Source organism: Stegastes partitus, unplaced genomic scaffold (genome assembly GCF_000690725.1).
Source record: "Stegastes partitus isolate 25-593 unplaced genomic scaffold, Stegastes_partitus-1.0.2 Scaffold865, whole genome shotgun sequence".
Taxonomy (NCBI): Eukaryota; Metazoa; Chordata; class Actinopteri; family Pomacentridae; genus Stegastes; species Stegastes partitus.
In genome coordinates, this window is record NW_007578596.1 from 256,601 (window position 1) to 282,175 (window position 25,575).

A 25,575-nucleotide genomic window follows, 5' to 3' on the forward strand; every position below is an offset into this window, starting at 1 on the left:
GCGAATGCCTGAAGGCACGGTTTCAGGTGTTCACGGCTCCTCGTGTAGCCCTCCTTTCTCTTATCTTTGTTGCTTCACTACACTCACTGGCTGTCACAATCAGTGCACGCTCACCCACACGCACGTGCGCGTTCCCTGTGACCCCGCCCACTTCCTCCTGGAAGACGACCTTTTATGGGCACAAACCTGAGTGTACAGGTAAAGAGGAGAGACTTTCCTTCACTCTCTCTTGCTGTGACATTGCTATGAGTGTTTTTTTTTTTTATGGCCTGTTATAGTAAATACAGTGAGTTTGTCTTTGGTGTCATAGCAGCATCAGGCAATAAAGGTTACTAAGACAGTGGAGGAAAAAATGATGTTGCAGGTAGACATGAAAGGAAGACAGGGATGACGCACAAACACACATAAAAATCTGACATCGTCTGGCTGCATACAACCAGGTACACAGTAAAAATGAGAAGTAACGACTTATCTTTTAGGTTCTTAAAGACTTCCTCACTTTATGTCTGTGTCGACTCAGTCATTCAGGTCATGGTAATCCTGGAAGCTTAAGTAGAAATCAACTGGACTTCTCCTGTAGGTTCTTGAAGACGTTTCAACTCTCATCCAAGAGGCTTCTTCAGTTCCAAGAAGCCTCTTCAGAACTTCTTCAGGATTCCTCAGTTTACTTCAGAAGTGAAGTAGCCTCTTGGATGAGAAGTGATATGTCTTCAAGAATGAAAACAAGTTCCAGTTGCATTTACTGAAGCTCCTAAGATTATCATGACCCAGATGACTGGGACTCTACCAGACAGTGTATAACGATGGTTCCCAACTCTGAGAAACTTCCTGCTGCAAAATGGGCCAGGAAAAAATATGAGAGAAAAAAAAGCAATATTCTGCTTTGCAAAACACATTCATACTTTGTCTCTTTTCTGATTTAATTTTTTTATTGTAAAACACTTGATCCTTGCCTGGTCACTTACAATTATTCAAATGAAGTAACCTGCAATTATCAATAAGGATGGACCACTATGTTCACATCTAGTTTCTAGCCAGACAGAGGTTACTAATATCAGCGTCTGACAGGGATTAAAGATTCACCTCATGATCTGGTTTCTTCCCTTTGATCGATACATCACACACACACACACACACACAGAGTCATGGACAGACTGACGCTGCTTCTTTATTTCTCTCTGAGTCGGCGATACAGTCATTATTAGTTAAATTTTTTTTCTTTTGAAAACTACTGACATCTAATCTCTGGCTGCACATGCGGAGGGAACTCGCTGGAAAATGTCAGGAAGCACGTTACGCATTTTATTCCAAACAACTTTAACTTATCATCACTTAAAACTCGGCCTTTTATCTATCTGCCTGGCCCATGCCACCCACTGTTTTCTACATTCCTGATAGAAGACAATGCAGAGAGGACTTTTCCAGTGATCAGTCAGCCCTCCGGTGGGTCCACATCAAACGTGACTCCTGGGTCAGACTCACCCACTCACTCCTGGGAGTGGTGAGGATGATGGGACCCCTACAGCGTGTGTGTGTGTGTGTGTGTGTGTCGACACATTGTGGGGTAGAAAAGTGGTCACAGAACCATAACAATAACAGACTCACTGGAAAGAGCCCAGAGCCTTTCTAATGATGTCATGGTGTCTGTTTTTGTGTGTATGCGCGATCGGAATTCACCGTAGTCAAACACGACGTGCCTGGAAACTGATGATTAATGCTACATGATTAGCGAGGATGAGCTACAATATTATTGCAATTTAATATTTTGTAAATTCAATGCAGTCATCACTATCATCAGTGTGTCGACAGTCTCAGGGGCTTCTATTTGCAGACTGAGGCGGTTTCCAGACATTAGCTCTCCTGATTGTAGTTTCACATGGTTTTGGAATTTGAGTTTCATTTAACAAACTCAATTTGTTTCAAAGAGATTAACAGGATTATCTGAACAACGTTGCAGAGCAGGTCGTTTTTGCATCAGATTTACGGTGACTCTGGGTTTAACTCGGAGAAGTTAAGTAACTCAGTTAAGCTGCTTTTGGAGCGAACCCAAACTATGTGGAAGTTTGTGTCTGTTTGTCTGGAAGTGATTTTGTGTTAGGCGTGTCAGGAGGTTTACACAGATTAGAGTGTGTTCCTAAGGTGTGTCGGTAATCATTATCCCGGTTGTGACAATGCAGAATGATAGCAATAAAGTTTAGCTGTACATTTTAGTCACCATTTTAATCTGTAAGGAAACTGTCTGGGCTCAACTTTATTTCATGTAAATTTATTACTTTAGACAGGTTGCCTCAGTTACATACATTTCAGGGGTTAAACCATCCTTTTTAAGTAAATGGGAGCTTACTCGGCCTTACTAATGATGACCATTTGTAATTATTTCTTAGTGAAATAGCTTTCCCCAGTATGAAGTGACCCACAAACAGAGACCACACATTTCGCCAGGTGCTGCCAATGCTATATCCTCTCCAGATGTGAACACTCTCAAGATAAAAAAGTGGTTTGCTCATTCAGGCACGCACATCCACAAACATCCACAAACACGTTAAAGCCACTCACAGCTACTGCTGAGACGTCTCATTAATTTTTACTGCCATCCACTTCAAAGAAAGCAGAGGCCACTTTTGTCCTTCTGGACTAACAAATTAACTTCTGGCTACACTTTACAGGGACTTTAAGAGGGAAATCATTAAGCTGTGACTGGATCTTCTCACTGAAGGTTAGTGGATTTGGACATACCTTCAAGATGGGACTTTCTGTGCAGGTCTGCTGGTCTGTGGCGCCCTCCAGTGGTCACAGTGGTGCTTTTGCAAATTTACTGAAACCTATAGGATACACTATATAATAATGTTTCTCTGTTTGACAAATGTCATAGTGAGTTAAGAATTAGCTTTAAATAAGTTCCACATAATATGATCCTGTAACTCCAAAATAATACAAAAACCCTTCGTTTATGAATGCATATTATGGATTAGGGTTTGCATTAGCTGTTGAACAGCGCCCTCTACAGGCAGAGGGAGAATGTGCTTCCTCTCACTTTGAATATCCAGGAAAAATAATACTCTCTAATATAAATTTAATCACCCAGGCCTCTGTATCTTTTGCTATAATCACAGATCTGCACATTTAATGGACTGCTAAAGCTGATATTTAGTTAAATATTGCCCATATTGTTGCCTTTCTAGTGTGTTGCAGCATGTACACCTTGGGTACACTGAGTCAAACATGAGAAGTGGGGCCAGTGACTGTACACATGGCCTCCTTTCAAACTCAGAAGCCTTTTTAAACACTCCCCAGTTGCATTCTAGTGAGATCTCTTACTGCTTGGTGTAGCATTTAATTACAAAAACCACTAACTTTGGAACATTTGATTATGCAGTTCAGTATGTCCATGACAAAAATGCATGAAAGTTTGAACTGTTTTTCTGAAAACAATGCACTTTTAAACTAAGCAGCTGATCTCACCAGTAAGTCATAAAACAACCGAGCCACAACATTTAATATGATGGTCTTGCAAGACTTATGTGTAGTACATAACTCTCCAGAAAGACACTGTGGACAAAAATAGATAGAAGCAAGAAAAAGGAGCAATGCATGTGTGAAATTTTATTGGCGTTTTTGCATTGTGTTGCAGACATCACATGCACAAACTCACTCATCCAGTATTAGAGAAACACAATAATAAAATAAATATGAGGTTCTTTTAAAACAATATTTTCAAGTTTTTTTTTTTTTCTTTTTGGAGATATTTGTTGATAAGGTACACACATCAGTAAGTCAGTAAACGTATTGATTCATAGTGCCTGTGCATTTCTGGTGACATCACAATATGATTCTCTTATCATATATATATATATAAAAAAATGTAGTTAATAATGTTAAGAAGGCCTACTTTCTATTAACACAAGAATCATACATTCTCAAAGCAGCTTTAGCAAAGAACATATCAGCAGCAAATCAACAACAACCAAAGAATTGCTGTCTTCAGTTGCAATGTGAAAACTCAAATAACATTACAGGCTAACATTAGACACCCCCTTTATACACCGTGTATTTTAAACCCAACAGGCTCCAGGAAGGCGGCCTCTACCCTCTATTTCAGGACCTTTTCCCCCCTGCTGGGGGCAGGTTAGGGGGATGCTTGTGGTAATAGTCTGGTGGGGTGGGATTGGGGCTCGCATTCATCCCTGTAGGGACATAATACATACTCTCCAGGTAGCTGTGGTCCAGTGGTGGGTGGTTTGGGGGCTCTGGTTTGGACCCCTGACCAGAGGGATTCCTGTAGCTGACCCCAGGCCCGCTCGGGTGCATTGTTGCTGCAGCAGAGGCCTCTGGATATCGGGGTGGCTGGGACTGGGACTGGGGGTGAGCTGGGGGAGGAGGAGCCGCATAGGGCATGTACTGTGGAGCAGGAGCGTACATGTTGGGGTTGTGGAGGGGAGGGTAGGGTGCTGCTGAAGGAGGATACAGGCCTGAATGTGACATTGCTTGCTGTGGGATGAGCACTTCCACATACTGGCCTGTCTCCGGGTCAAACAGCATTTTCCTCAGTGGCTGCACAGGCACCTCGATGTAAAAGTACTTCCCTGTTTCAGGATCCATGAGCACTCTGCGAGGTGTCTGTCCATAGCTGCTCTCTGAGTACACACTGTCACCTCCATATTCAGAGCCATACGAAGGCCCCATGCCTTGAGGGCCACACAGGTACTGAGGATCCATGGGAGGAAGGCCAGGAGAGTGGCTGTGGCTGGTATCGCTGTAGGGAGCCCCGGCCATGCCTGGTGGCTGCTGGTGGGGGGATCTGTGGACAGGGGGCCGTCGGGGGTCAATGTGCTGAGGTGGCTGCAGTGGGCGATCGGCAGAGCAGGCCTGCATGAGGGAGGGGTGAGGGGGGCAGGGAGCAGGCTGGTGGAGCGGCTGGTACATGCTCGGTGGCTGGCTTGGACCGAGAGTGTTTGATTTGGGAGAGCTGGGCTGGTAGCTCATTGGCTGAGGTTCAGGTCTGCACTGGTGGGGACGGAGGGCGGGCTGCGCCACCGGGTAAGGCAGCGTCTGGCCCGGAGAGTGTGGAGGGGCAGGCGGGGTGAGGTTATGGGGGCTGCGGTGATGGTGAGGAGGGGTGAGGCCTGGGTGAGAGGGGCAGCCAGCTGAGCAGGAGCAGGGAGGAGCACGGGAGGCGGGCTGAAAGCGATTCGACCTCAGGGGGGTCAAATCTGGAAGCAAGAGTGGGCTGAAGCTCTCTCTTTCATCGTAGCTCGGAGGGTCATCCGAGGCGTAGAAACGCAGGTCATCTGTCCTGTGGGAGCGCTCGCTGGACAGAGATCTGCGGCAAGGCTGGTGTGTGTATCTTGGCGCTTGTGTTGTGGAAACAGCAGCGGGTTGTTTCGCGTGGTTTGAAGTCACCGGCATAGCTTGCTCGTGAGGGTATGCCGGTCTGGGACACTGCAGTTGGCTGTCTGGATCCACAGCAGCTGGTTGGCTTGGCTGGGTGACTCTGGCAGAGGCAGGTCCAGAGATTTGGCTTGGTTTTGGGTCAGGAACGTGACTTGGAGCTGAAGTTACACCTGAGCCAGGAGCTGACGTTGGGGCTGTTATAGGTTTTTGTACATATCTGGAGCTCTGCGGAGAGGCAGTCGGTTGTTGTTGCTGCGCTCTATCATCAGTCGCCTCTGTTTCTGATTGCTCCGTTGATTGGTTTGAGAGGCTGGAGATGGTGGTTGCCGTCGTTTTGTTGGATGGAGGTTTGAGGCTGGACACTGTAGACACAGCTAGTTTTCTTGAGTAGTTTGATGCTGATGTGGACTCATTGGAAATCTTCCTGTAGATTGTCGGTGAGCTCACTACAATAGTTTGAGACCTCTCCTCGCCTTGTGGCTTTGCAGTCACTGTTGATGATCTCTGTGCTTCATTCGGTGCTGCTCCTAAATCTGCAGGTTTAAATTTGCAGCTTGGCTTTGGAGGCACAGCTGGCTTTTGAGAATTTTTAGCAATAGATTTAACTTCAATAGTTTGAGGCCTGTTGGTTCCTGTAGAGTTTGTGGACATCTCTTGTTTCTGTGGTTCTTTAGACAGTGATTTAACCTCAATTGGCTGTGGTTTGAATCTCCTAATTGCAGGGGACCTCGGGGGGAAAGTCGGATCCATTCGTTTCACTGCTTCAAAATCTCCTGGGTCCTTCTGTTTAGTGAGAGCTGGAGTTTGCTCCTGAGTATTCCTAAGTGGAGAAAAGCTTTTTTGCTTTGCAGCGTCTTTTCCTGCAGGTTTAATGCCAACTCCCTCATCTTCTCTGGTCTTTGTGAGGGCGTCTGTGCTGTCAGTCACTGCTGAGGGGCCAGAGGTGGTGGATGAGGAGGAGAACGTCCTCTCTCTTTGAGACTCGGTCCGACCAGAATCTGGAGGAGTGATGGTCTGGAGGGGGATCTCCAGACAGTTTACATGCTTGTGGGGAACTCCTTTACCTCCTGCTGTGTTTTGGTTGTCGCCCACCACCGCTCCGATGTCAGCTTGGTAGCCCTTCTCCTTTAGCAACATGGAAACTGAGTGGCCACCGCTCCCAGGAGGCCCAGGTGAAAGTGAAGCAGGTGGAGCTTGGATTGCACTGTGAATATCTTCCTGGGCTGGAGATGCAGATGTCTTGGTCTTGCTCGACCCCTCCCTTATTAACACTACAGCAGTGGACACCTCTCTTTCCTTGCTGTGCATTTTAGGGAGGCTTCCGAGCATAGGAGGTTTTCTGTCTGTTCTAACCAGTGCAGGTTTGTCCTCAGTGTCTGAGACTTTGTGAATCTCTGTCGTTGTCTCTTGTGTTTCTGCTGTGATGTTTACATCGTGTTCACAGGTCCTGACAGTTACTGTCTCTCCTCTTGTGGAATTTGCTGTGTTTGCATTCAAAGACTCCCTGCTTGGCTCAGTGACAGGCTTTGAAGAAGCCTGGGGTTTGTCACCTGGCTTCTCTGATTCTTTCTTGATGCCTGACATTTTATTTTTGTCTTCTTTCCAGCAAACAGCTTTGTATTCTATTTGCATTGGCTGTGGCCCAGACGGAGACTTTCCTTTGCTCTGAGGAGGTGGAGAAAAGGTTTGACTCTTTGAATCTTTCACCTCCTCTTTCTGCTCCTCTTTTCTCTCCACCCAAAACTCCTCCTCTGTTTCCTCCATCTTCTCCTCCCTCCTTATCTCGTGTCTTACCTCCCTCTCCTCTCCTGCTGTGACCTCCTCTCGTCTTTCCTCATTGAAAGTGTCCATCCTTTCTTCATTCACATTTGATGGCATTGCAGCACTAGTTGCCTTAAAGGACAGGTTATATGTGTTTTTCACAAGCCTCCTCACATCTCTGACTTTGTGGATGGGGGCCTTAACTTTGTTATTCTCATTTCCGTCTTCTTCTGTTTTCTCTTCTGCACTGACTTCTATCTTTTCCTCCTTTTCTCTGAAGGACATTTCTGGTGAAGGAGCCTCAGGTTTGTTTTCTGCCTCTGGTGTGAGACAGACATTTAGGGAAGCTTTCTTTTTCTCCACAGATTTAAGTGTAATCTCCTGTGATTTTGACATGTACGCGCTCTTGTCACCTTGTTGCACTTGTTTATGGTCCTCTGTGTTTTCACATTCCTGGTCTCTGTTTGTCATCCTGACCTGTGTGTTGTTGGCTCCAGTAGCAGAAGGAGCTCCTGTGTTCCCAGCAGTGGCATTTGATGAGTCACCCGCCTCCCTTTCGTGTGTTTTGCTTTCATCTGCTCGCTGTGCTCCAGTCTGTTTGCTATCAAATGGCACTTTCAATTCTGATTTCATTTCAGATCTTAATGAGGGAGCAGTTCTGCTCTGAGAATCCGCCTCCTCGCTGTCAGTCAGGGAAAAGTTAACACTCCTGCTGCTGCTGGATGAACCAGGCCTGTTACTTGATCTCATTCCAAAGCTTTTGGGCGGTTTGGCTTCATCCTTTGTGCTTGCTTCCCCTCTCACAGACAGACCCTCAGATGAAAGACTATAATCGGACTGAAGGCTGGAACTCAGATTATGCGCATCGGGTTTTGGGGACTCTTTAAGCGAGGCCACCACACTCTCAGTTGGAGGGCTGATCTCCTCAAAACTGGGTCTTGTTTCTTCACCTATTTGTTCATCAGGATGCTTATCAACACTTTGCATCTTCTTGGACAGCACACTCTTAATGAGGCAAGTAGCCATCTTGGTTTTAGTGCATGTTTCATCCATAGAGGCAGATTTCTGGAGTTTGGATTTTCTTTCATTTTGTTGAACAGGCTCAGGGCTGTGCTCTGATGGGTAGCAGTCTTGTATTGCTGCTGGTGTACTGTGTTGTCTCAAAAAAGTCCCTCTGGGGGGACTCTCCTGAGAGGGGCTTTCCCCCATCACTGGTAGCCCAGGACTGCTATTTTCGCTGCTCTCATCCTGCTTTCCTTCAGCATTGCTCTTCCTTTTCAGCTGGATCTGCCTCTTTGGCACTCCTCTCCTCACCTTCCTGGAGTCTTCTCTTTCCACAGCAACATCCACGCATTCAAAGCTGCCCAACTCATAGCGCCTAGATGGATCTAGGCCATCTGTGTAGTAGGCATATGGGTGCTGGAAGGAGAGTTCATCATGGTCCAGCTTTGGTGCAGAACCCCTGAAGTCAGCATAGGCCGGCCAGGCAGCGTTGACCCCCGCTGGGCTTTCCTGGGTAGATGGTTGAGAAATGTTTGTAGATGAGCGGTGGCTGGAGTTGTACATGTCGAGGTAATCTACTTCAGGGCTGGACAGACTGTGGAAAGCCAAGTCTGTGAACCACTTCACCTCATTGTCTGCCTCATCAAGTTCACTTCCCATGCTGGAGCTGGAACTCCTACAGGGCCTGTTTGTGGCCACGCGTCCAGGAGCGCTGCTCTTCTTCTGGGGTGCGGGAGGTTGAAGCCGTCTGCCGGTGCTACCACCCCTGGCGTCTTGTTGAGAAGCAAGTCTAAACAGACTCTGTTGTTGCTGTAGTTGTCTTGTGGCAAGCAAGCTCTCTGAATAGGAATGCACTGTTGGCAATCCCTGACGGGTCTCTCTGCTTGTGGGAGCTGCACTGCGACTCGCAGGTCCTTTTCTATTCCTGGCACTGAATGACAGCTCAACCTGTTCCCCTCTGTAACTGGCGTCCCCCTGCCAACCCTCCCCCCTTTCCCGCTCCTCCCTCTTTCTCTCTCTTTTCACCTCCCTGTCCATTTGCCTGTCCCTACCTACCTCTCTCTCCTGCTCCAGCTGCATTTCCCTCCCCATCTCCAGTTGCCTTCCTTGCCTCACCCAGTGGGCCTGGCTATTATTGTCAACAGGGGCAACGTCGGGGCTTTCCCTATTTGTCACTGCGTTCTTTAAATTACCACTCGGTGAGGATGCTACAACCTGAGAGGGGCTCCGGCTTCTGTTCTGCCACTGTCTGTAAGGCTTCTCAGGGGCTATGATGTGGACAGGTGTGAACCTGGTGAGTGGCGGAGATGGAGTCCGCCTTCTGTTTACGCGGCGAGACATGTCCTCTGTAAACCTCTCTCTGTTTTCACGTCTAACTTTGGTCAACAGCTGTCTTCTCGAGTTTGCGGCTGTGGAAGTTGACTTTAATGAGCTGCTGCTTTCAGAAGTTGATGAGCAGGAGGTGAACTGAGGTTGGGGGTTTTGAAGTCTCTGCACAGGTGAGTTGGATGTAGCTGTGTGGACAGGTGAAATGTTTGGACTCTTGTCCTTTGACACTATGAGATTAGGGGATGGAGACTTGGTTTCACTGGCAGGATTATGAGAAGTGTCTTCTCTTTGATAAAAGGGGTGATAAATGTCTTGGGTTTCGTCAGAGAAGGAAACTACAGTTGATTTATGTTGACTGCTTGATTCCTTTGATGTTTCTTCTCTCTCTGTGCTTTGATGTTTCAGTGAACTGTCTACCTTTTCCTCTTCAGTTACGACAGGTGATTTAGACACAGGTGAATAACCTGTCACCACTGGAGAACTGCTTTTGATTTCAGCAACAAGTGATTCGTCTCTCCTGTCTGATTCAAACGAGGGTGACACGCTGTGTTTTTCCAAATGAGTTGGAGACTGTGCTCCTGTAACATCAACTGAACAGGAATTCCTTTCAACCTCAGGTGTGTTTCTGTCAGGAGGAGCAGGTTGTGTGTACTGAGGGTTGTACTCTGTGCAGAGGGTTGCTGGTGAATGCTGATACCTCTGCTCAGGAATTGAGGCAACAGGTGATGGATCTCTACTTCTTTGCTGAGGTGAAGGACTGTGATACTTGTCAGGTGACAGGCTTTGATATCTCAGTTCAGGTGAGGGAGTGTGATGATCTGGCTGAGGTGAAGGCGTTTGGAACCCGACTTGATGAGTTAGTTCAGACTCTGAGACAAAGTTTGTGAAGCCTGATATGTGAGGTGAGTCTCGTGGTGTACCAGTGGACTCTGCTATACTGCTCCCTATACTTTCTCTACTCGGGGTGAGGCTCCTCGCTTCAGAGGACATACGTGTCCTGTCAGGCTCTGGGGTGGAGAGACGAGAGAGTTCAGGGAATGGGGGAGAGTCCCTGTCCTCAGGCTGAACAACAGAGTAAGAAATACCTGTGATATGTGGTGAGGAGGAGAGGTTCCTTGATGAGGCAGACTCAAAGTGAGGCTCAAGGAAAGGAGAGGCTGATGTTGTCTCCACTTCAGGCGATCGCTCTTTCCTGCTGACTTCAGGTGACGATGCTGTAATCCTGATTTCAGGTGAGGGAGCAGTATGTCTGTGCTCTATAGGAGAGCAGCTTTCCCTTATTCCAGGTGATGGAGACAAACTATAAGTCACTACAGGTGAAGGATCCTGGGTCTTGGTTTCAGAAAATGTTGAATTACGTCTTATTTTAGCTGAGGGGTCAGGAGAGGGGGTTCTTGACCCAGTTCTGGTCGGAGAGACGGGACAGAGCAGGCCAGGCGAGGGACCTGTGTTTCTTAATTCAGGTGAAGCAGTGCTCTCCACAAGCCCAGGAGATGCTGCTGTTGAAATGACAGGCGAGGGAGGTGTGTATCGTGGGGCAGAGGGAGAAACAGCACCGTCTGGTTCAAGTGATAACCTTGTATCTTGGCTCTCAGGGGTAGTTGCAGTGTCTCTTTCTGTAGTAGAGAGGTCTGAAATAAGCTCAGGGGTGTGTGGGCAATCTGTTATCTCAGGTGTGGAGCCTCTGCTAAAGAGATCAGGTAGGGAGACCCTCCCTCTTAGCTCAGAGAAAGGAGATGATGCTTGAGTGTCAGTGAAGGAGGAGCTGAGCTCTGGAGAGACTGGTGTTTCTCTTGACTCAGATAATGAGTCTGCACTGGGTGAATGTAAAGGAGATGAAAGGACGGCTCTGGATTCAAAGTTTGATTCTGTAAAATCCTGAGGAAAGTTTTCAGGTGAAGGACTGATGTTTTGATTTAAGTGGTTGGCTCTTGGCTCTGGCAAGTCTTCGGCTATTTGTGACTCAGGTAAAAACTGGGTGTTCACTGATTCAGAAGAGCTGACACGATTCCTAAGCTCAAGGGAGGGACTTGGACTTAAAGATTGATTTGAGCGACTGTTAGGTCTGTCTAAGAATGAAGGAGTTATCCCCTTTGGTTCAGCTTCTAAGTGTGCTTGTTTTGGATCAGGTGATGATGGTGAACGGCTTTTTTCAGCTGAGGAGGAGGACAAGGAGGACAGTCTTCCCTCTGGACTGAGGGTATAGGGGCTGTTATGTCCAGGAGAGGGGGTTCTCTCACCACTGTTCAGGACCTGAGACGATGGGCTAGATGTGCTAAGTTGAGGTACTGGTGATTTGCTTTTTGGTTCTAAATTTGGGTTACTGTTCTCAGGAACTTCTGGTTGTCCTGAGCTCAGCCACTTGCTCTCTGACAGCCTCCTCTCTGAGGGCTCGCCCTGCAGTGGGGGGCTGTAGACTCTTTCTCCTGAATCTTCAAAGCCCTCCTCTCCTTCGCTGGAGCCGTGTGCAGTGTGGTAAGAGCCTGATGAGTCGTTCAAATCATCCACTGGGGGTGATGCAGCAGCTGTCCCTTCCACTTCCCTTGGGGAAGGGACAATGGCCCCTACAGCCGGGCTGCTTGAGAGGGATGGCGACTCACCGTCGTCTCCAAAAATGTCACACAGGCAAGTGGTCTCAGAGATAGCGTTGCGCTGAGTAGGGACGTTGATGATGTCAAAGATTTCAACGTGGTTGGGAGTGCCGTCACGATGGCACAGGGAAAAGGTGCGGGGCGCACTGCGCAGGAAGGAGTAGCTGTCCCCCTGGAGAGTCCAGCTGTCCATCGCTAGTCCACAAGCTCCAAATTCTCACTGTGGCCAGTCCAGTCTGCTCCTTTAGTCTGCTCTGGGCTCTGTTCCTGGACTAGAAATAAGATATGGTCACATGGAGGGAGTGTAACTCATTCATTTATACCACAAGTAGCATTTGAGGAACATCACAGAGAGAAAAAGTGTACAAATTGGGAATACAGAGCTTAAATTTGCATTCTGCCAGGTTGTCTCCAGAACATCTATCACCTAATTCCTCAAATCCGATACCTCTGTCATTGTATATTAAAAAGCAGTAGCAAGCAGCTGCAAAGTAACACCACAGAATACACAAACATTTACTTTGACAACAGGTCTTTAGCTGCATGCCTGAAATTCATTTGTGCCCAAACACTCACAAGATTTCATTAAGGCAATTTGTATGAAGAACAAAAACTCAGTTAATTCACAAGACACAAGACAAACATGAACTCATCTTAGACATCTGGAGAGATAATGTTTAGATTACCTCTGCCCAATGCCTTTATCTAAACTTTCCACATGTCAGACTCACTAGAGAAAGACAGCATGCTCCTCTTGCAAGTACAGAACGGCAGAGTGACTGCTACTGTACCTTTGGCCACTGATGAAGCCTTTCCAAGGACATGGAGTTCCTCCGTGTTGTAATATCTGCCCCTCATCCAACAAACTCTTAAATCCACAAAACCCTCCAAGCTGACAGAACCAGTGTGCTGAATCCAGAGCTAAGCAGCTCCCTGCAGGTCAGTCTGCCAGAGCCACACTGACTAGACAACTTCAGAATGTCAAAGGCACTGCCATCTATCAGACTTGAATAGAAAAAGCAAAGAGGGGCATCTCACTGAGACACACTGCATCCTCTAATACTCTCATCTCTATTTCTGCCCCTCCCTTCAGAGCTGGTAGCCGGGAAAGCGCTTACTGCACCCAACCTGGATCTTTTTTCTTCTGCAGACTGGGGCTTGGTTGGGCATTGGCTGTCCTGTGTGAGCTGGGTGCGACGCAAAAGGGGGGCGGGTGGGTTTATAGTTAGCAGCAGGTGCTGATCCGGCCAGGACGGATGAGTGCGCCTGGAATCTGACACTTACAGCCAGATCAGTCACAGGGCTCCTCTATATATAGACCCATACTATCAGGGCCAGATAGCCTTAGCTTTAGCTGTTTGCCTATGGGCATTCTGATAGGGAAAGAAAGAAAAATTGGGAGTTCAAAACATGGCGCACACATTGTCCACATGGCCAGAGGTTTTGCATGCTGTACATGCAAGGAAGGATAGATTACCTTCACCCATGTATGCATGTGTGAGTGTATATAAATATATATGAAAGGTATAGCTGGGAAAGAAGTCAAAGGTCAACACAGACCACCCGACTTTAACGGCTCAAATGCAGAGCTCCTGTGCACTGCATGTTAGCCGGCAACACTTACGTGACAAGCGGCTCTCACATGTTTAAAGTCACGTTTTCCCCTGTAATGTCAGGGAATTTTCTGCTCCACGACCGTTTTAGCCGACGAAGCTTTTCATCTTCTAAGTCACGGTCAAAACTGCCAAAACAAAAAAGGACTCGTGTCATTTCGCTGTACTTATTACTGTTGCTACAACAGCAGTGGTCTCTGAGCTACGCTGATGCTGTCGAGACACGTTTGATGGCGGTGAGTTCGGATAAGCTCTCCGTCCCTCGGCTAATACCTCATGAGATTATCATTCATTCGCAGCTATTAAGTCATCCAGGGCAAACCAGTGGAAAACATATGAGTGCATAAAGCTGTGGCTGTATTATATGTGCGCTGTCAAGGGGTTGAGAGATTGCTCTTGACACTGGAACGTTAACTGGCTATTTTATGTAATTCGGCTCAGTGTCACACATTGCCACAGGCACTTTTACTGGGGACAATCAAAATGGGAACTGAGTCCTCGACCTTGGTGGAGTTGTTGAATATGGTTCTACTCATGGAGACTGCAGCTGAAAATCCTTTTTTTACACACCTCTGATTTTTTATTAACTCATATTCAGAGACTTGATATCCTGTGGTTTTGTATATAATGTGGGGCTCCGATGGCAAAGCTCTTAATAGTAGAAGATGGATCATACACTTGATTTAGAGCTCCTACAGTAAACTGCCACACACTATTTGCTTATGTTTTATAAATACATGCAGATCTCACATGGGAAACATGCGAAGGCCGGACACACCAACATACATACTTGTTTGAGAGCATATGTGTGTGCAGAGCATGAGATAAAGTGTTGGTTATGGCAGCAGGCAGCAGACTCACAGGGAAAGAATGATGAGCACCTCAGCAATGGGGAGCTTTAGTCTACATCACTGATAGATTAGTCACAGCCTGCTCAAGTCCAAAGACCTCTCCCAACCTCACCCACAGCAAATGCAACACACAAAACGAGCTGTGCACAAACAATAAGCTACATGGGGGACTCTGTGAGCAGACAAACTATCATAACCTCTGCAAGGGCTCGTTAGAGAGGCTGATATTCAGCATCCACATGCTGAGCAGATGTACAAATGTGTCTGCAACAGCAAGATAAACCTGACTTAGTATTTCTAAAATTCATCCCAGGCGCTGTTTCTGCTGAGGTTCTATCTGAGCTATGTGATGCTAAACAGGGATCCAGTCGCATGATGAGTTATTTAAGCGCCGGTATTCATGACAAACAGCAAAAATATAAACAGAAGATCACATTTCAAATCTATCTTTTTTGAACTGACCTAGTTGCTCTTTTAGGATGTGATTAACTTTGCACAGGCAAACATTACACAACCTTCCTTTTATATATATATATGATATATGATATGTGATATATGATAATGTGGCATTTCCTGTCACCTGCAGAAGGTTTTGGACATTTCTGCCATTGTGGGCTGTATTAGCATGAGGCAGGAGGCTGAGTGCAGGAGCGCTGTGAACTCACCGGCAGCTCAATATCACAACAACTAAGGAAGCAGAGGATGGCTCTGAATGTTATCAGCAGTAAAAGAAAAGAGGTGGAGTTTATTAAAGATTACAAGTACCTCACTGTCCACATAGACAATAGACCAGACAAGAATGAAATCACAGAGGATTTATACAAGAAAGTTCAAGAAAGGCCTGTTTTTTCCTCAGGAGACTTCTGCACAACCGCTGCAGATGTTTGATCGCTTGGTCGTCGTCTCCTTCACTGTGGAGCAGCAGGATGAAGGCAGTCGATGCTAACAGACTAAACAAGCTCATCAGGAAGCTGGGAGTGGAGCTGGAGTCTGGGTTAGATCACTCTATTGTATCGTATTGTATTCTGTACTTTTAGAATCTATCTATCTATCTATCTATCTATCTATCTATCTATCTATCTATATATCTATATATCTATCTATCTATACTTATATCTATTGCATTAGAAACTCTATTATCATGTTATTGTACTTTTTCTGGATTAATAAAGGTCTGTCATGTCTTATCTCAGTTATTTCTGTCTTTATCAGTGATGGTAGTTGTTAGATAGAGTAAGTATTGTTAAATGGGACACATTTGTCTTCTGGAACAATTTACAGTGTTATTTTAGTTCCTCGATTCAAAAACGTAAAACACAATAATCAAACGTAGACATGATGACTCCATCTTAAACATAATATGTCCTGAAAACACTTTAAAAAAAAATCCTACTGGTACTTTTATCGTGAGAATTGGACACCTTATACTTTAATATAAAAGCTGAAAAATTTAATAAGACCATGTCAACATTTGATTATATTGAAATAGTTATACAATGAAATTACATAACTGAAACGCTGATGTGAACCATTAAAAAGTATTTAACAATATTTTACGACTGTTTATATTCAGCTTTTTCTTAAAACAAGGCTTTCAAAACTTGTTTATTCACTATTTTCTATGTTTATTATTTGTTTAAAGTATTATATACATATTCAGAGAAGTAAAATACCTACAAATAGCTAGCTGGTGATTTTACTGGTGTGGTAATACTTTTACATTAATTAACACGTGACTACACTCGATCATCCTAGCTTAGTTCCAGGAAGCTGTTTAATAACATATTCAAGAATAAATATGTTGTGTTTTTTTTGTTTTTTGTTTAACACAAAAGGAGCATTGATTTGATTTGCACTATTTTTGACATATAATTACTTGAAATTACAAAATAAAGTGGCATCAAACTGCAAATATTTGTTCTAGATTTGTTTGAACGCTTTTTGGGGTCACTTTTATAATGTAACCCTCCGCCCCCATAAAATCACTTTTCAGCAATGCATTAACACTAGTTCTGGGTCATTTTATTTAGTCCTTGACAATATTACAAAGCTATCCCAATGTGCCAGGTGTACCATTTTGAACAACACTGACCCTTCAATAAATCCCTGTATATGTAACTTACCGTAATATATTGTACTCTTTTACTTAATCACATCCAAGAATAGACTGTAACAGCATTTAATGGCTTTAAAATATGTTGCTGCACACGTGAGAATATAAACTATTTAACATCATCCATGACCAGCTACGTGTAGAAACACTGGAGTCTTGTTCTGACCACCAGTGACAGAAATATGATTCAGAGACCTTGATGTCGCAGAGAAGGAGATTTTTATTCTGAAATGTGCCGCTAACGCAGACTGCGACACAGGAAGATCCGCATTACGACAGCTGGTCAAGTGTTGCCATAACAGGCAAGCGGCTAACGCTAATGTTTGCTAACTAATTAGCAGGATAGGTGAGTGTTTTTTCAATTTAAAAAATATCCCACAAATTCGCTTGAACGGCGGTAGGCGTTTTAGCTGTTGGAATAACGCAGAATGATGAGGACGGAGGGGTTGTCATTCCTATCTGAAATTGTTTGGGCCTTGTCACTGAGCAGCTGGCTAACATCTACGAGCTAACTAGCTGCTAGCCGCAGTGGCGAGCTTTTGTAGGCAGCCAGCAACCCTGATACCGTTTGTTTATGTTAGCCGTGCGACTGCCTATTCTTCCAAATTAACGCATTCAATCAAAAGACATGATTAGCAATTTGTGGCGCTTTAAATGTGTACCAGTTAGCCTTTATGGTGAAACGAGCGACATGGCATTTTCGGTGTTAAAATAGGGATCTATTTTAGCGTTGCTGTTAGCTAGCTCTTCACGGTAGGTGGACATTTTCTGTATTCGGCTTACAAGCGGTGAGATAACGCGGCGCCTATCAATAACTTAAAAGCTGTATTTATTACACAGTAGTAATACCTGCTTGCACACCAGCAGCTCCGACAAATTCACCCTTCAACGCTGTCTTTCGTTACTCGATGATTGAAGTGTACTTTAGTGTGGTTAACGGCCACTGAGGTTAGTAAACACCAGGCCGCAGAGTACACTGTGTGCCTGCTCCTAATGTTGTTTAGGCCTTGCTAGTTGTTAGCAGTAACACACCAGGGCAAAGTTTGCATCAGGGCAGCACACTGGAGGCTTGTTTTTTCCTCATTTTCTAGTCTAACAAAAACCATTATCTGGCAGCAGTCAGAGGCATTTATTGGAGGCATTATTGTACCTCCTGAAGTGACCAGTTTCAGAGATAATCATGGGATTAACAGAATAAAATGAGGTTTGTCAAATCCTGTAGGGAACTGATTTGTGACATTGGAACCACAAACTTATATTTCCTTTTTGTAGGTCTGCATTTTTATTATTTCTGTTGTGTTTAATCAAGAGCAGGATTGTTGTACTATGTCCCCAACTACTCCCATAACACTGCTGACAACTTAAATGATAGTTACTTATTACCTGGATATGTTATCAGCTCATCACAGGTATATCAGTGCTGGGATAGGTGAAGTAGAGCTGCAATTTAAAGTTGTTATTGTCAGGTAATCTGGCCATTATTTTTTGGATTAGTTGATGGTATTTGGTCTATAAAATGGTAGAAAATGTGTTTCCCAATGCCTAATTTGATGACCTAAAATGTGTTGTTTTGTGCACAACCCAATGATATTCAGTTTATTGTTCTCAATGAGAAAAAAAGAGATAATTTTGCCTTTTTTTTCTTCTCAAAGAACCCTGTTGTTACTTAAACCTATTATTCGATGTTCAAAATAGTAGTTGGTTAATGTAATAGTTGACTAATCGGTTTATTGAATCATTGTAGCAGCTCGGTTATGTAAGCTGATAATAATGTGCTTTAAGGCCCTTTAAATCACAACACCCAAGTCATAAAATCATCAGGATTAATAGAAGACAGTTAAACAATCCAGTGTATAAATACAAGTACAATGCAGGAATACATAAACAGATTTTTAAAGGAAATGAAGGACAATGGAAAGGGGAATTAAGGTCACGTAAAAGCAGGAAATGCTCTCAAATAAAACTAAGAGGAGACTTAAAGGAGGTCATTAATTATGCTGACCTGATTTTCCCCCTGCAGATAAGAATAATGAACGGATAGAAAAGCTGCAGTTTATTTTTCCGACGTAAAAATGTTCCACTTACTAAATAACTTGCTCAAAGTTGTTTAAAAAGCTAATTTAGAAAATCTCAAACATCAAAGTGGTTGTTTATATTAAAACATGCAGAGTATATATCACCCACAGTTACTAAAAAACAGTCCAAAATGTATGTAAGTAATGTCCAGGCGCTGACTTTGTTCTGTTGTTCTGTCTTTTCTCTTGAATCTAGGTGTTGTTGTTGTGTGTGTGAGTGTTCCAGTCTGAATCATGGAACAGTGTGCATGTGTGGAGCGGGAGCTGGAGAAGGTGCTCCATCGCTTCGTAATGTACGGCCACCAGTCTGAGGAGAGGCTAGACGAACTACTGCGCAGTGTCTGCGAGATACGAGGACAGCTAGTTGCTTTTGGTAAGAAAAGCTGATACCGTGAAGGTGACTGAACACTAACAACGGTGAATATATTCAAGTAAAGTTAACAAAATTTTACCAAGGACAAAAATGGTGTGTTGTTGTGCTTCCTCAGCGGAGTAATCTAACTCATCTGGCACATGTCATTGTAGACATGCGCAGTAAAACCCTTTTTCTGTTTGTGTCTAACAGGAGTACAAGATGCAGACTTATCAGTGCTATCCCAGACTATGGCTCAGTGTTGTAAGAATATCAAAGAAACAGTGCAGATGCTAGCCTCTCGACATAAGGACATCCACGGCAGCGTGTCAAAAGTCGGCAAAGCCATTGACAGGGTAAGAACGGGCAGCAGCTCTCTTTAACATTTCGCATGCATGTACTTCACCTCCTGTGTGCTTCTCTGTAGAATTTCGATGCAGAGATCAGTGCTGTGGTGGCGGAGACAGTGTGGGACACCCCAGAGAGACAGAAATACTTGAGTGAGACCATCGTGGAGCACCTGTACAGACAAGGGATGCTCAGTGTAGCAGAGGACCTCTGTCAGGTAAACAGCTGAGGCCTTCATACTTATGCTTCTGTTGTAGTTTAACAAACTGTGAGATCGTTCCTCTATTAAAAATATATCGAAATGCAAATGAGCTGAATGATTTAATATGAACTTGCTCTGTTTTCCAGGAGTCTGGTGTAGTTATAGACATGAGTATGAAGCAGCCTTTCCTCGAGCTAAATAGGATCCTTGAAGCTCTGAGGATGCAGGACCTCAGGCCGGCATTAGAGTATGTTGTCGTTTTATTTGTATTTTTTTTTACTGTTTGTGTCTAATGATCTTATTTTTATTGTAAGACTTTACATTTCTAAACAGCCCTAATACAGCTGAGGAATTTCCACTGAGATTAGCAGCACTTTGCTCCCCGTATAGTGTCCATAGAGTGATCTGAACAATTAAATCACATTATTTGCAAAATGACTTTTCTCAGTAGATTGTAATATCAGCATCCGTATCATGTGTAACATTTCATTTCATGTGCTGTATGTAATACGCAATATTATATTTTTACATGTGTATTTCATTATCATGTGTAACATTGCTTGTGTGCAATATTTCATTTGAATGTTCAACATTGTCAGTGTAATGTGCAATATTTCATTATCATGTGTGACTTACTAATTATCTCAGTGTTACTGCCAGCGTTGCTTTTTCCTGTTCTACTGTTGTCACATTTTAGCTTTCTTGTTGTATCTTGTTGTATTTCAGGATTGTATCGTGTTAACAGCTTTCTGCTTTTCCACTTTTTTTAAGACATGGAATTTCTTCTGTATTTTTGTTTATTCTGAGCAATATCTGACACATGAATTTTGTCCTGGATTATTCAAGTCTTATCCTATTTATTACATGAATGTTTACATATAATAGCTGATTTCTTGTTTGTTTCTGCGCCTACCTAGGTGGGCCGTGACGAATCGGCAGCGCCTTCTGGACCTGAACAGCAGTTTAGAGTTCAAGCTGCATCGCTTGTACTTCATCAGCCTGCTGAGTGGAGGAATCGGCAACCAAATGGAGGCCCTGCAGTATGCCAGGCATTTCCAGCCCTTTGCCTCGCAGCATCAGAGAGGTAGGCAGCATACAGTCATCGTTATGCCAGCGCTGACGCAAACAAACAAATGCTCGAGTTATGTTTCAGCATTTTTTGATACGCTCTGAAGAATCTGTTGCTGTCCCTCAAGAAGAGTCGAGTGTCTCCACACAGCAATTCAGGATTTACTCGCAATGATTAGAAATGAAAGGTTTCCTAAGACAAATACATGAATATTATGAAATGAGGCTCGCATTATTAATTTAGTATTGTTTGTTTTTGTTATTTTGTCCAGATATCCAGATCCTGATGGGCAGTCTGGTGTACCTACGTCATGGCATTGAGAATTCTCCGTACCGCAGTCTGCTGGAGACAAATCAGTGGGCTGAGATCTGCAACATCTTCACCAGGGATGCCTGCGCTCTGCTGGGCCTCTCCGTAGAGTCTCCACTAAGTGTTAGGTGAGAAAAGCATGAACAGTATGCAGTGGATCTCATCTCTGATTAGCTTTAAAACCAATACAATTAACTTTTGTTTATTGATGAATCTGGTAATTATATTTGCTGGTCCTAGATTTGAGCTTCAGTGAAAATTTGTCAACACTGCCATGTCTGTTTCAGTTTTGCATCAGGATGCATGGCCTTGCCAGTGCTGATGAACATCAAGCAGGTGATCGAGCAGAGACAGTGCAGCGGAGTCTGGACGCACAAAGATGAGCTGCCTGTAAGTCCTTTGGAATTAAAAAAGACCCAAACATTTAACATTCCTTTTCATTCTTTTTGACCTCTCGGTTAATTCACACCCTGCCTGTTCACGCAGATTGAAATCGACCTGGGGAAGAAGTGCTGGTACCACTCTGTGTTCGCTTGCCCAATTCTTCGGCAGCAAACCTCAGAGAGCAATCCTCCCATGAAGCTCATCTGTGGCCACGTCATCTCCAGAGATGCCCTCAACAAACTCACTAACGCTGGGAAGTAAGTCAGCAAGAAAGTTTGATTTATACGTCAAAGTCCTTGTAGGAAACTCTCGCAACTTGCCAGCCATCTTGGTAATGTTTCTGGGCAGTTATTTCAGGCTACCAAGCTCATATCTGAACTAAATGGGGAAGAGCTGTAGCTGCATTGCAATAGTCACCAGGACATAAAACAATCCATCTATCGGATCCCCAGTCAGATCTAATGAAAACAGCCCAAAAGTTTTGTGACTTTGCCCCAAAATAAGGTTTCTCCACATGTTCATAAAGAAGTTTAACATCAAAATCAGAGTGCTTCAGACACTCTTTGTACTGCTAAAGAAATAGGGAGTGGCACAGTCTTTATTTTGCGTCTTTTCTCAACTTTAAAAATACTTTTCCCTCACAATTTATCCTTCTACTGCACACAAAGTTTCAGTGCATAGCAGCAATACTGTTGGCTGGATGTTACATTACATTACAAAGTGGATGATTGGCTGTTTAAGGGGACGGGTGGGACAAGTGGAAAGTCTTTTCCGTTTAACATCTCTGGTTGTGTCCCAGTATCTGTTCTTATATTCAAAATACTACACCAGAAAAAGACTGAGTATGTCCCAACACGTTGTATGCCAAATGTAGTATTCCAAAAATACCCAGATGTCCCAGTACATCTGGTCTAATTTGGCAGTGTACAAAACAGCATGGTTTTCTGACCCACAATCTTCTGTTAATTTATGTCATCGAGTCTTATGTGAGTATAAACAAGCTGGACTGCGACGGTCTAAGCTTAAGACGCTTTGTTAGGAAGTAGGAGTACGTCCCAGTTACATGCATGCTGCATGACATGGTATTAACTTTGTAAATGCAGCTCATACTGAAACTAAAAAAAATAAAATAAAAAAAAATAGAAAAGTGTTTGATTAGGAGTAGAAGTCTCTGGTTGTATGTAAATGATACTATAATTTGAAAACACTCCTTGTTGTATCGTCCTGGATCAAATCATGAGCCACTGATGCTCATATATGGTGAAATATTCTCAAGTAATTTAACCCAGATTTGAGAGTTGCCTGCTGAACTATGTCCAAAATTAGAGAATGGAACGGAAAGAGTGATGACACTTTAAAGAGTACTGTAATTTTTTTTTCTTGCCTTTAAAAATGTTTTGCAATCGACCCCCTAGTATGGATGCCACAGTTTTGTTTTTTTAAATCTGCCAACAAGAAAGACTTTCCAATATATTCTCTGGAAAGCAAAATTTTGTAGTGAAAGTATGAAACAAGTGGAAGAAGTGGCTCCCTAGAAGGTAGAAATAACCAAAGAGCTCTTGCTATGCTTTAGGCGATAACCAGCAGTGATTGAAAGTGTCGATAATACTAACAGTCTGTTCCTGCTCTCTCTCCATCCTCAGGTTGAAATGCCCGTACTGCCCCATGGAGCAGAATCCGTCACACGCCAAGCAGATCTACTTTTGATACCGCACACTCTCCTCATCAAGGATGAAGTTACCTGGAGCTCTTTGCGTTTCCAGGACCATTTGCTCTGGCCCTTTTTCCTCTGTCCCTGGCCCTCCTGGCCTGTTATTGTAAGCATTAAGGTTTTATCCCAGTGCTCCTCTGGACAGCCTCGGCCATCCTGTAACCCACCTCGGACCCTCCAACTTTGCGAAATATACAGCAGGGATGGTCCACCGACAACCTGTAGTAGAGCGAGGAGCCTGTCAGTAATGAGAGCATCCTCGCAAAGAAGAAGCACCTCTGAAAAACGGATCATTCATTGAAACTCATTTGCAAATGCCTGCAGAGTTATAGGCTTATCTTTTTAAAGTATGTAATACTTTATAGTGTTTGTTTTCTCGGCTTTATTGACTGTTTGAGTTGGATGACTGCTTCGTTTTTTTTTGGGTTTTTTTTCTTCTTCTTTTTCTGTTTTTGGACAGAAGCAGTTGGATGATTATGAATGGGTGTAGAGTGTGGGTGTAGATAAGCAGTTTCTGATTTCAGGATAAACTTCTATTATACACGAGAACGCCCACAGAGTAACAAAACTGTGTAGAAGGTTTATTATTTGCTGGTGAAGGGAACTGTGGAGGTCTATCTGGAAGCGAACTCTCGATTGTGACCCATTACATTATGTAATAAAGGCCTCACGTAGCTTGAAAGTCACTGTCAGCTGATGCATCTGTTTGATCAGTAGAACAAATATTTCATCAATGGTGGAACAGCTTTTTTTTCTTTTTCTTTTTTTTTTGTGACTGACTGCACCAGCAAGATTTTCCTCATTATAGAAGCCATTTGTCTTGTTCTATGTATGTATTTAACAAACACGACAAAAAGCAAACAAAAAATATATACTACTGTGAAACGTGTTTTTTATTTTTATTTTAATTTTTGTCCCTAATTTTCATCGCAACAAAACACAACGGCTCATGTAAAATAGCAAAAAAACAAAAAAACTCGGAACAGCGACGCGCGCAATCAAAACACTACTGCGTAACTTCTTCACGGTTGTGCCATCGCTCGCTTTCACTCTGCTGTGTATCCTACGCTTGCACGCCATGTGGTTTTTTTGGAGATGTAAATTGGTGTGACGGTAGCCGTATGGTCTGATTTGCGGTGACTGTGGGCTTGTGATTAGGCTTTACTTGTTGTGGACGGGGATCGTTGTGGCTGTTGTTTAATATATACCTACAAAATGCCTCCGCTGCATAGCTTTTCATTTGCAGTAGTGACATTTAAGACATTTTCCTCAGGGCTCATTGTAACAGTTCATACCACACTTTGCATTTAGTATTAAAAGTTGTACAATTTATATAAGGAGTCAAAGATTACACATATTTCACTCTAGAGGCTGATAGTTTCGGGGGTTTGTATATATTATTCAATTTTTTTTGTGGTGTGTCATCCTTCACTTGGAGAAAGCGTGTCAGCGGCGTCCCAGGCGTTTGGATGTACAAATACAGTATGTTTAGGTGGTCGATACTAATAGTGCAAGTTCCTGGTGTTCTCTTGAAAATGGTGATGTCACCTCACACTCAAGTGAGGCCAATTTTTTTTCGAATTTTATTTCCTCAGCAAGCAAACTGCACCAGCATAGCTCACATCTGCAACACCACGTTCGGTTAACATTTGATCCCGGGTTCATTTTTGTTCCTCGTGTGGGAGATTTTTTTTTTCTTCTTCTTCTCTGTTTTCTGCCTTCGGTTGACAATCATTCATTGCTTCTCTTGAGTGTTCCTTCAGATAGACTGCTAGCGCTTCGTACTTCTGTCCTCTTCATTTTTTTTGCTGAATGTTTGCATTTCCGGCTTTTGTGTGTTATGCAACTTTTATTGTAAATATTTATCCTCTAACATGTTTCATATACTTGCATCTGAAATTAAAATAAAAAATTTATACTCCAGTCGGTTTTTTGCGAGGCTTGTGGCTGGCGTTTGGTGGTGGACTGCTCCTGCCGTAACCTTCTTTCATTACCACTTGGTGGCGCTGGTGCTGTATCGTCAACAGTCGCACTAAATAGCCTTGAAGCCTCTGAGATGTCAGAGGTTTTTAATTTGAGTTTCACAAGCAGGAACTGTTTTTTTTTCTCCTTCTAAATTCACTAATATTTAACCGAAAGTCATGTTATTTCACCAGAGACTCAGCGCTGCAGCACTCCTACATACCGAGAACATGGGAGAGGTAAGAATATTTTCCCATCCCACTTCACTAAATCACTCAACCTCTCCGGAACTGTGCTGTTATATTAAGCCCCAGTTTATATAATGTTTTAAATGCCAAGGTAAGAGCCTCGTGAGTCAGCTGCAGCTCGCATCTATTCAGATTATGACCCTGCACAAAAACAAACCTACATTATGGACTTGCATGCGCTCTCTGCTTTTTGCACTATTTTTTTTTTTATATATATATTTTCTCTCACGTCTGTGTATCTATACCCATAGCACATTTAGATTT

General features: G+C 43.7%; 2 protein-coding genes across 4 annotated transcripts; one reads left to right on the plus strand and one right to left on the minus strand.

Moving 5' to 3' along the window:
• Positions 1-3,588: 3,588 nt before the first annotated feature.
• On the minus strand, positions 3,589-13,194 carry LOC103365703 (serine/arginine repetitive matrix protein 2). 3 transcript variants are annotated; one of them, XM_008293213.1, is made up of 3 exons: positions 12,866-13,194; positions 8,782-12,346; positions 3,589-8,664 (listed from the first exon to the last, which is right to left on the minus strand). In XM_008293213.1, the coding sequence occupies exons 2-3, from the start codon at positions 12,265-12,267 to the stop codon at positions 4,096-4,098; spliced, it is 8,055 nt and encodes a 2,684-aa protein (XP_008291435.1). In that variant the 5' UTR covers positions 12,268-12,346; positions 12,866-13,194; the 3' UTR covers positions 3,589-4,095. The 3 variants fall into 3 exon arrangements, with proteins under 3 accessions (XP_008291435.1, XP_008291433.1, XP_008291434.1); XM_008293211.1 differs by having other exon boundaries at positions 3,589-12,346; XM_008293212.1 differs by having other exon boundaries at positions 3,589-12,346; positions 12,806-13,194.
• Positions 13,195-16,908: 3,714 nt separating this feature from the next.
• Positions 16,909-25,024, plus strand: rmnd5b (required for meiotic nuclear division 5 homolog B). Its single transcript, XM_008293214.1, has 10 exons — positions 16,909-16,997; positions 18,923-19,099; positions 19,292-19,434; positions 19,506-19,643; positions 19,775-19,875; positions 20,546-20,712; positions 20,969-21,134; positions 21,294-21,396; positions 21,493-21,647; positions 23,034-25,024. Exons 2-10 carry the CDS (start codon positions 18,961-18,963, stop codon positions 23,095-23,097), a joined length of 1,176 nt encoding a protein of 391 aa, XP_008291436.1. The 5' UTR covers positions 16,909-16,997; positions 18,923-18,960; the 3' UTR covers positions 23,098-25,024.
• Positions 25,025-25,575: the final 551 nt, after the last annotated feature.